At 48.0% G+C, this 11,660-nt stretch overlaps 2 protein-coding genes across 2 annotated transcripts; both read left to right on the forward strand.

Moving 5' to 3' along the window:
* Positions 1–341: 341 nt before the first annotated feature.
* Positions 342–2,425, forward strand: LOC128714531 (ATP-dependent DNA helicase PIF1). The gene is made up of 2 exons (XM_053809406.1): positions 342–1,304; positions 1,367–2,425. The coding sequence occupies exons 1-2, from the start codon at positions 342–344 to the stop codon at positions 2,423–2,425; spliced, it is 2,022 nt and encodes a 673-aa protein (XP_053665381.1).
* Positions 2,426–8,858: 6,433 nt separating this feature from the next.
* LOC128712347 (ski oncogene-like) lies at positions 8,859–10,945 on the forward strand. Its single transcript, XM_053807242.1, has 2 exons — positions 8,859–9,871; positions 10,925–10,945. The coding sequence occupies exons 1-2, from the start codon at positions 8,876–8,878 to the stop codon at positions 10,943–10,945; spliced, it is 1,017 nt and encodes a 338-aa protein (XP_053663217.1). The 5' UTR covers positions 8,859–8,875.
* Positions 10,946–11,660: the final 715 nt, after the last annotated feature.

Raw genomic sequence — 11,660 nt, forward strand, 5'->3', positions numbered from 1 at the left:
TTTTTTACTTTTGACACAAAATTCGCCTATTTAACGCAATTTATGTCGTCAAAATGGTTATAGAATGGTTTAGAAATCTGTTTGCATGTACTAATTATAATTTAGCATGTATGGTAAGGTGTGCAGCGCCATCTGGTGATACGTTCTGGTTTTGGTCATTGGGTATCGATTCCAATGACAGCTGGCAGCTGCCCCAGCCGTGTTTACAGTTGGCTGTCACATTTAAATCCGCTTGGAGGGAAACATTTTGTTGGCATCGGTTTCCTTCCCAGTGCGGTGCCTGTGTCCTCAATAGTTGTATTCATTTATATAAAAAGCTCAATAATTCCGATCTCGAAACCATGGACCCCAACGATGCCTCCCTAATATGTGCCGTTAACGTGGAATGGAACGATGCGCATGGTGCTACGATGCGGAAATTCGCCCATAAACAGACGACGCTAAGGCTCGCCCGGAACGGCATGAAGGAGATGTTCCTCGAACTGTCTGCGGAAAAACAGAGTACGATACGTATGAAGCTGAAAAGTGTACAGGTGCATTCAAAGTTTATGACTGAGGGGAAAGCGAGCATCAAATTCAACGAGGAAAAGTGCACGATATTCCTGTCGAACGCACCGCCCGGGTTGTTGGTACAGTTTCTGAAGATTGTTTTTATCAAGCTTACGAATGGCAATGGAAACAATTCTGGGACGAAGGAATCTGTAAACAAGAGTGAACTGCTGAAGAAATCTCGCACACATATATTGGCCGCCGGGAAGTCGCTCAATCAGTACGACGAAATTAGCCCCGTAACAACGAGTGAACTGATCCGGGCACGGAAGTTGGCCCTCGGGAAGGGTTCCATTACGACGCCATCACCATCTCAAAAGCGAAAGCGGCCATCGGACGATTCATCCAGCGATCGTCCGAAACCGAAAAAGTTGCTCTCTGAGGAGACTGGCAATGAACCTGCTGTGATTGATGTAGTGCAGCTCAACCAGGAGCAGAAACGTATCCTGGCCGCTTGTCAGTCGGGACAGAACGTATTCTTTACTGGTTCCGCTGGAACGGGCAAGAGTTTCCTCCTACGAAAGATCATTGCCGCCCTTCCACCGGATGGCACGATAGCGACCGCTTCGACAGGAGTGGCCGCCTGTTTGATCGGTGGCACCACGTTACATTCGTTCGCTGGAATTGGAACCGGAGAAGCCACGTTGCAAAATTGCTATGAAAAAGCATCCCGCCCGAATACCACCCAAGCATGGCGCAAATGTAAAAGACTGATTATTGATGAAATTTCCATGATAGATGCAGATTTCTTTGAAGTACGTATGGCGATGGTTGGCAGAACGTACGGTTTTGATTAATTTTTCTTGTGTCATTGTAGAAAATTGAAGCAGTAGCACGATACGTTCGGAAGAACGATAAACCCTTCGGTGGTATTCAACTGATCCTGTGCGGAGATTTCTTCCAGTTACCTCCGGTCGGTCGTCTACCGGATCGTACCCGTACCGGACAATATTCCCAGGACGCCAACCAAGACGACGAATCGGGACGGGTACGGTTTTGCTTCGAATCGAAAATTTGGCAAGAATGCGTGCAAGCTTGGTACGAGCTGACGGTCGTACATCGGCAACGTGACCAGGAGTTTATTGGCATCCTTAACAGCATCCGCATTGGACGCGTTACGGACGAAATCAGCGAACGACTGCGTAAAACGGCTAGCCAGCGTATTGAAACGGAAGGTATTCTAGCAACGCAGCTCTGCTCGCACACTAGCGAGGTAGACGCAATTAATCAAGCCAAGCTGGAAGCACTCCGATCCGAACCCATAACGTTCGATGCGAAGGATAGCGATCCGTATAGCAGCAAGCAGCTCGACATGATGCTGCAGGCACCGGCTAAGCTGACGCTCAAGATTGGGGCTCAGGTGATGCTGCTGAAGAACTACAACATTGCCGAAGGGCTGGTGAATGGGGCACGAGGTGTGATTGTAAATTTCGTGCAAGGTTTACCGCTGGTGAAGTTTAAACAACGCGATCTAGTGGTGCGCCACGAAAAGTGGTCCGTTAAGGTGGGTTCCGGAATGATGCTGACGCGCACCCAGCTTCCATTGAAGTTAGCTTGGGCATTTTCTATCCATAAATCCCAAGGCCTTACGCTGGATTGCGTTGAACTGTCACTGTCGAAGGTATTTGAGGCGGGACAGGCATACGTTGCTCTTAGTCGTGCCCAAAGTCTCGATAGTATTCGTGTGCTTGATTTCGATTTGCGGCAAGTCTGGGCCAACATGAAGGTGCTCGAGTTTTATCGCGATCTTCGGAAAAGAATTAACGCCGTGAACAACATGGAACCGGTCGCAGTGAAACGTGGCTTAAAGAAATCTCTATCATCTATGGGACTCACGAAGTCGATCATGAACAAACCCTTGATGATAATTAAATAAGTCCTGACTTCCTTTTTTCAAAGTATTCCCCATTTAGTAAAAAAACTTAGCTCAATGTATGTATTAAAGTTTGTGATTAATTACGCAAGAACGAAACTTATTTGAATAAACTGGTGCCTCATTCGATTATTTACCTTATTAAACGTTGTTAAGCGGTAGTTAGAAAGGAGATTTCTTCATTTAACGGTATTTTATTTACGTTGATCCATATTTATGAGGTGATTTAATTATGTTGAGTTATTGCTTCCTTATTTATGTTATAGGGAAAGCGTAGTGAAGTTAACCTATTAGTTGGGTTTTTACCACCGAAAACTCCAGAAATATTTAAATTTATGATGATGGCAAATGTGTATAAACTTAACTATTAACGGTTCTTTTAAATGCTCATAAATTCAAATTAGCTTGAAAATTGTTTTCCCAACCGCACTTTCTTGCAGCGATTTGTTTTCGCTTGCCGAACTCGTGTTCTTCGCCGAAGCGCTTGATAAAGCACACCGTTCTCGCTTACTCCACTGCAACCCGCAGTCACGCAACAGAGATGGCGACAGTTGCGAATTCGACAGACGACGCGCCAGCGAATAACCCACGAAGCAGTTCTGAGGCTGGCACGAGGCGAAAGATTGGCCGTTTTTGGGCCGGATAATTGGCCCGATAGCAGGTTTGTTCGGGTCATCGAAGGGATGTGAAAGGAACGAGAAATTGGCCGTGCGGATGCCTGGCTCTCATTCTTTCGCAATAGCGGTGATGGCAGTGGTCTCGCACAATGGCTGCGCTTTCATTACGGCTTTGTTAGAGATGTGAATAGATACACGCTAGGGTAACTGTGCCAAGTTTGTGCAGTGTTTTCACAAAAATGATTGTGATAAAAATGTTGAACTAAATCTCACAAACATGGATTTTTCTTATAGACATACATTTTCTACACATTTTCCCTTTTTAGATTTTCCGATGCACCAATTGTTGTGCTATAGGTGTGCCATTTGCGCACCGTTGACTTGCCTCACATTGTGTTGTTTTAGCGAAAATGACTCATAAATGAATTTATTAAATCTTTTACCGTTGATTATGCGCTTTAGTTTCAATAAAAACTGAGAATAGAAAAATGGTGTTTTCTTAATAAATTGTTAAGGAATGGAAGATTTTCTGATTTTTCCAACGTTAGCACAACAATTGGTACACTTACCCTATTACCAAGAACCGATCAGTATGTGGAGTCAACCGGTGCGAAACGCAGGTAGTTGCGGGGTAATAATTGTTCCTTGGGAATAGCAACCCGCGATTCGCCTTTGCAGCCGCGCGTCTGCGAGTGTGTGTGAGTGTGTGGCTAGAGCAGAAAACGCGGTGCGTGCGGTCGGTCGCGCATGTACACACACATCAGTCGGTTGTTGTTCGGGGTGTCGAGTGTATGCTGGCTCGTCCGTTTTTGTGAATTTTCCAATTCCCGTATCGTGGGCCGCGCTTCAATTTCAATCACAGTGGCACTTGAGGCAGTATTTTGCGCAAAGAGCGGATTGGGAGTCGTCACACACTCATCTCGCGGTGGCAAGAATCCTGCGGTGCGCATCCCTGTACGAGGGATAAATGTGCAAAGGTTGGAAAACAGATTCCGTAGCGAAAGGTAGGCATGGCGCGACCGTTTAAAGATGTGTTTTTCACACCTGCCGGGGCAACGACAGTTAGTGACAGTCGTGCAAAACCGTGAGAGATTCTAGTGGAAAAGTGGTTTGCGTTCTGTGGGGTAAATCGGTGCAGTTACAGTACGGCATGTACGAATTGTCTCAATGTGTTTAAATGGTTTTTTTTTGTTGGGGAGGAATGGAAAAATCTCCCCATTCGTCGTGCTGTCGTTCAGTTGGTAGCTGCGAGTTTAGTGTGCACGAATCCAACGCATACTTCGATTTCGTCTGGTGGGAAAAACGAAAATTCATACAGCAAAACATACACCGCAGAGCGTCCAAACGTACATGTACATAAAGGAAAAGCCAGTGGCCAGCAGTGTACCGTCGTGTATTTCTCGGTCGGTCGGGTGCATACACACAGTTTCCGTACCGCAGGATGTAAAATCGATGAAAAACCCAGCAAAGAAAAAATCGACTAGTTCGCATCAGAATAACACGGAACGAGCATTGCACACACATGCAAAACGGTGCTTATAGAGCGGTGTAGGGCTGCCAAAAAAAAGCAAGGGGCAAAAAAGTGGTTGATGCGTTGATGCGGCAAAAGAAGCTGTCCGTCTGTCTGTGCTCTCTTTTCTGGGCAGGAAAATCATCTAGAAGGCACACTGAAAAATAAAAAAAACAGCTCCCCCTTTCGGAGCATCGTTTTTTGTCTCCTTCTTCCTCTTTCGTGGTGTGGTTTTTGGTGGTGGCGGCCGTTTCGAAGTCGTCGCGGTACCACAGTGTTGCTAGTGTTTTTCGTCGGAACTAGAAAATTTGCGTATTTCGAGGTGTTTTTTTTTGCCTCGTTGTTGTTGTTGCAACGGCTTGCAGAGGTGATATTGTGTGCAGCGTGTGGTATAAGCTGCGATTGCGAAGAGAGGGAAGCAACGAATATCAACCCAGTGGCAGGAAACCCACCCAGAGGGGTTAGACTTTTGTTTGTCGGCCGCCGTGCGTTCCCCGTTGTGTTTCGCTCGGTGCAGAAAAGTAGCCGAAGCACACACACAAACACACACACAACTACGCACATCCCGCAGAAGCGACTGTCAACGCAAAAGAGACCCATGGAGGGTTGATAAAAATGGATGTGGATGGTTGTAAGGTTGGCGAAAATTGAGAAGCGTGTGGCCCGGACCACCCGAAACCGTTCCTCCACACCCCCGTCCATCCCGTTTCCGCTTCCGTTGCATACGCGGAGTCGCGAAACGTCGAATCTTCTCGCGTATAACCCCGAAAATTTCAACCCCGTCTCTGTGGGACACACACGCACACTCATGAGGTGTGAAAAAAAAACGCATCGCGGGAAGGGTGCGAGACAGGTTGCGACTGTGTGTCTACGGTGTGTGTGTGTGTGCATTGTTGATGGGGGAGCGCGAAGCAAAAGAGTACGATCATCCCGTTGAGTGTAGGCGAAACGACGTCCGCGAAACACGCCAGTTAACAAAACGTCAAACCGGGCAAGCGCATGCGTTGAAACGAGTTAGAGCGGGATAGAGCGGCGAGTGAGTGTGTCGGTTAGAGAGAGCGAGCGAGCGAGAGTGTGTGTCGGGTGAGGTAGGGTTGGTTTTCTGAGAGAGGTGCGAGTGACGACGACGGTGACGGGGTCAGACAGTCAGACAGACTGATTCCGAAGCGACCCACCACCCTGCTTACCGCCCCTACTCCTCCACCCAACGCAAGGGTTGGCAATCCTCTTCTGAAGGGGGTGTGCGCGCGCGCTCGCGCAACGGGAAGGGGTTGACAGCAGACAGTACAGTGCGCTTCTGCGGGCGGTAGGGTGACGACTCCACGCGGAGGTGACGAGGGATAGGTGCGAGTGTGCGCGCCCCCGTGTGTGTGTGTGTGTGCGATTATAATAAAAGTCGAGTTGCGTAAGTGCTGAGAGCGGGTCGGTCCTTGGCAGCAGCAAACGGGTGGAGGGGATGGTGAACGCTTGAAGCTGGGGGTTTTTGGGTGGATTGCGGTGAAAACGAGCACAATTGCGCACGCGGTGCCTGGTGCGCCACCATTGTTGTGTGTGTGTGTGGGAGAAGCTGGGCGCAGGGGGGCGTTGGATGGCAGGATGTTGTGTGACGTTTATTTTTTGCTGTTGTTTTGTTTTATTTTTTTTGCATTCCTACACAACGGGCCGGAGCGTGGACTCTCTACCGTCGTCTAAGCATCTCGCAGTAGTAGATTAAAACAGTTAGCCACACAGTCAATAGACGAGATCGCTGTTATCAATCTGTCTATTACGTGTGGCAGTGCGTGTGTTTGTGCTGTCGTGAAAGGGAGGGGGGCAAGAGGCCTAGACACTGATTAAACCAGGCACACCACACACTGGACGGTGCTGTGAGATTTGCTGTGAAAAGTTGTGTTGATACACACATCCCCTGCAAAGCATTGTTAACCGGCCATTTTGCAAAACTTATCAAGGGTAACTTTGATGACAGATGACGCATGCACAACAGCATCGGGCATAGACGAACATATCGGTCGCAGTACGCTGTTGAGGGATGAAAAAAAAACGGGAGTTTTCGAAAGTAACTATAAAAGTACGACAAAAGCGGAGTTCGTCTTTATTTTTTATATGAGATTTTCGGATCAAAAAAATTTACTTCGTTGAAGTTTTCTTCAAGGCAAAGTGTAAATAACAAATGTCTTTAGAATGAAGAATACAACAACAAAACGACTACGTACGTTGATAGGAAAAACTGTGTAGAATTCAAAAATCTAAACCACGTTTAGCTAGTGCGCACCGTTTTAGAGTTCTAATGTCCGCCAACTTTTTGGACATGGTTTGGAGATACCCTGGATAACCCTGGAACAGGGTGTCTAATGAACTTTGGGTAATGTTTATTGTAAAGAAGACTCTCCAAAGAATATTTGAGGCAAAGAAAGAAACAATTTTTAATGCTTATTTCCGACTGTTGGAAGGATACTTCAAGGTTTATTTTGCTTTTGTCCTTTGCGGGGTCTAACTTTGTGTTTGATGGGCATCTCCGCCTGCAATGTGAATTGTTGCCTTTATCCCGTCTCTTCCATTTCTGGATGCAATTAAAATCAATCAAAAGCACCGGCTTCTTGGCAGAACGGTGTGGAACCGATAAAGACCGCGTGCTCGCAGCCAACCGCTAGGGGCTGCGTTGGTGGTGGTATGGTGTACTTTTCGCGTAATGCACCCCTTATCTTCACCCACCGCACATGCAAGAGGCAATGAGAAAATGCAAAGTTCAAAAATAAAACGCATTGTACCCGATAGTGGGGGGGGGAGGAGGATGGGGGACAAGTCTCGACGTGACGTGGTTCTGTGTGTATGTAAAATATTCGGCTGATTTTGACCGGGAGAAAGAGAGAGCGAGAGAAAGAAAAAGGAGCAAAACGCTAGAAGCACCCAAGAACACAGTCTCTTAAATATTAGCATATATATTATATGCACCCATGGAAGCGACCGCATAATGTTTTTTTTTCTGTACTCTTGTTTCGTTTTAGACGGCTGAGATCGCGCGTGTGCGTGTGCCACCCTGTTGGTGTTTGTGTGCGCGATCGCGGGTCTGGCCGCGCGCGTTGATGAACAACAACAAAAAAAAGGCAACAGAAAAGCGCACTCAAACGACGTGGACGTCTGCCGGGCGGTGGAATAGCGGAGGGTGGTTGGCGCCCAGAGATGGATACGAACGTTGAGAACGGAACCGGAGCGAAGTGATCAAAGATATACAGAAAGATTCTGTGTGCGCACTCCCGAGTGTGTGTGTGTGTGTGTGCGCGAAGGAACGAGAATTTGTTTGACGGGCGGAGAAAAACGAAGAGCACGGCGGGCGCAACCAAGAAAAGGGGTTCGAGAAAAAAAAGGAAATTCGGGAAAAAGAGATGGCTCGCCAAAATAATTCCACACGCAGCAGCAGCGTCATCAGTCTCGCGGCCGCTGGTACGATCGTGCCGTTCGCGCGACGTCGATGATGAGATGCGGTTTTGGGAGAATAAGATGAATGCTAGAACCAACCCGGGGGGTTTCGGTCGTGAGCGATGCGCCGATGATGCCGCAGCAGCAGCAGAAGCGAAATCAACCGTAGGTAGTGAGCAATGAGCAAAGCAAAAGTGACCCCGCTCGACCCAGCGTGAGAACCGAGGCTCGCGGCGTTGTTTTGTTTTTGGAGCCGTTGTGTTGTGGAAACGCCACCAAAACGTCACCGTGACAAGCGTGGCAAAAAGCGGTTCGCAGGTTGGCGTGGTGGTTTAGAAACCGTGGCGGAAAGGGTGGTGTGCGGGTCGTCGGGTTGTGCGTGCGCGCGGAGCGTGTGTGCCGAGTGGGAGTTTGAGCGGTGCGGAAGGAAGTGATAATTGTTACGAAGGTGGAAAGCTGAGCGAAAGGAGCAAAAAAAAAAGGGATGCGAAAAGGGAAATTCAGTTGCGCATAAAACGAAAGAATAGCGCAGAAGAAAAGTGGCGAAGAATTCCGTTCGAAGGAAGTCGAAAAGTGTGTCCTGCAGTGGCGTAGCGTGAGAGCGAGCCAAAACCCGTGAGCACTGCGTGAGCCGAAAGTGAATCCGTGGAATTTGCAGAGCCCAGTGTGTGTGTGTGCGTGCGTGCGAGTGAGAGTTTTTCTTGGCGGGGTTATTTGCAGTTGTGCTGCGTTTGTTTTGTTTTTGGTTGGGTAGTAGCAGAAATTGGCGTATACGCGGTGTGCGTGCGTGTTTCGTGTAGCGCCCCTGTGTGTGTGCGTGTGTGTGTTTGTGTGTTTGCACGTTCGGCGTACATGTTGTGCGCGGCTGTGCTTTGGTAGGTGTTACACACAGGTTAGTGTTTAGCAAACATGACGGAATACGTGCCACCACACGTCATCTCGGTGCTGAAGACGTACCAGGACAAAGCGCCCCGGAGTCTGCACGGACCGGGCCTGTCGCTGGTGCACCCGAGCAAGGCGAGCAGTACGATCGTTGTTGGCCGGGCGGACACGCCCGATCTGCATGGTGGAGTCGGCGGTACGCCGCAGCATCTTCCACTGCACCACCCGCACGGCACCGAACATGGGGCGGGGCGTGCGGGCAGCGATGAGGATGGGCAGCAGCAAACGAGACAGCAACCGATGGGACCACCGGTCCCGGGCGTACCGATCATGACAACGCCCGACCCAGACTGTGGCATCGTGCAGATGACAATCCTGGAAGGGAAGCGGATCGGTTGCTTTCTGCTCGGTGGCGAAACCCGCCTCTGTCTGCCGCAGATCTTCAACAACATCCTGATGGACTTTAGCGTGGAGCAGATCAATCGCAGCATCCAGGAGCTGATGATCTATCTGTACAACTGCACCGACCAGCAGCTGCAGGAGTTTAAGCGCGCCAACATCATCCCCGACACGGCGAAAACGTGCGGGTTGATAACGCGCACAAACGCGGAACGGCTGTGCAGTTCGCTGCTGCACCAGGCCCATGAACTGCGACCCCGGCTGAAGGGTGGTGGCGGTGTGCTGAACGGTTCCTTCCGCGTGTACCATCGGTGCTTCGGCAAGGGCGAGGGTTTGTTTCTGCCCGAGCTGTACAGCTTCGAGGAACCGACCTGCATCGAGTGTGCCGAATGCCGGGGGCTGTTCTCGCCGCAAAAGTTCGTCTGCCACCAGCACGAGCCGCAGGAGATACGCACCTGTCACTGGGGGTTCAATTCGAGCAACTGGCGCTCGTACATCCACGTGGTGGAGAGTGAAAAGAATCGGGACGAGTACGCGCAGGTGCTGGATAAAATCTGGCTAAAGGAGCGCGAGATCGAGCAGGAGCTGGAATGTGAACGGGTCTTCTGGATTACGAGACGAAAGGTAGGTGTGTGTTGTTACTATCGCTGTCAGACACCGAGAGTTGTCGGGGGGGTTTTTATCTGTCATCAGCCCTCCAGTATGCTCGGTTCGCATCAATGGGTTCTTCTGTGTATGGTTCGCATTCTTATCGCTGACCGGAGCTGATCGTTTTACTACCATTCTTTCGGGGGATAGGCTTGCGGATTAAATGCGCGAAACTGACGCACTCTGGGGCGATAAGCGTGCTAGCGGTTAGACCGTCTGCGCCTTGTCTAGGCATGATGCGTCTCTGACGCAAATGGTCGTTGAAGTTATCGCCTTGTTGAATGGTAAAGTTTTTTTGTTTGTTTGTTTGATTTATGGGTTGAAAGCAAGTGCAGGTGACAGGTGGAAAACGGAAATTATAAATTACACAAGGAGTTAGGGTTGGTACAATCTATTCTGGTTGTTTATTGCGTTGTAGTTACGTGGAAGATGTTGCTCAAGGTTGAGTCATTTTGAAAATACCTATACAACCTAATTGTCCGCACATAGTGTACTTTAGTAATTGAAAGATGTTGCAGATGTAGTCATTACAACTCAGATCTTCAATATCTCAGATCAAATACTGAATGATGAATTCTTGGTGTCTTCACACAAAGTTTTGTTGGTGAAAAGGTCCTTGAGTATTAGATCTACAGTATCTTAGATCAAATCATGAATGATGAATTCTTGATGTCTTCACAGAATGTTTTGGTGGTAAATTGGTCTTTAGATGTCAGATCTCCAATATCTTAAATGAAATCGTGAATGATGAAAGTCTTGGTGTCTTCACACAAAGTTTTGTTCGTGGAAAGGTCCTTAGGTATTAGATCTTCAATATCTCAGATTCTTGGTTGCTTCCAATAAGTTCGTTGACCAAAAAGTCCTTGGTTCTGAGATTTTCAATATCTCAGAATGACGAATTCATTGTGCATTATCATTGACTAAGTTGGGGTGATTTGCCTTTATAAATCTTCGATTTAATACAAGATCATTCTGCCAGTTGTCTTCTACAAATAAAATGTTTTCGTTTTTCCGCATCACATTTCACAGCATCAAAACCAGCAGAAGTGAAGTGTTAACATTAACAACCAAATTTTTGCCCCCAAGCATTGTGACGCTCTTTGGAAGGGTGGTTCGATCTTAAGCAGCACTTAACCATCAAGTATCGGGCGCAAAGAAACCCCGCACACTTTATTTGATTGTTGCTGACACGTTATGCTTGGCAAACAATCGTTTCGTTCTTTTCGTGTTGAAAAAAGGGAGAAAGGCAGAGCCACTTTCATTTGTTTGAACGCTTCTGGTTCTCGGAGCCTGGACGCTGTTGCTGTTAACAATGTATTTCCTGTGACAACCCAAGGGGTCCCGGGATACATTATTTGGCAGGGAGAGTTTCCAGTCTAGAATGTAACATTTTTGTTGTTGTTCTTGTTGAACACTTAATTTCTTACAATCCCTTCGTTATAAACAGTGAGAAAAGTTTGTCTGCTGTCTTTGGGTCCCCCATATTCCCTTTGGTGGTTCTGTTCAGTACTTCCACTGTGTGTCATTGAATGTTTATGCTTCCTGCGTGATCGATTTGTATAGCGCTACAACGCTGCGGTGGATTAATGTTTGCAATGTGTTGCGCTTGTTCTGGTGATGTCAGCCACTCGCGTCAAGTGCGTCACATTTGGAAGATGTCTGATTTCCAAAGAAGTCATCCAAAACGTACAGGGGTAGAATTGGTTCATTCGTTGGTGTCTAATGTTCATGCGTTGGAAATACATTCGATCTTTTTTTCAACTAG

This window comes from Anopheles marshallii, chromosome 3 (assembly GCF_943734725.1).
Source record: "Anopheles marshallii chromosome 3, idAnoMarsDA_429_01, whole genome shotgun sequence".
In the NCBI taxonomy this organism is placed as follows: domain Eukaryota; kingdom Metazoa; phylum Arthropoda; class Insecta; order Diptera; family Culicidae; genus Anopheles; species Anopheles marshallii.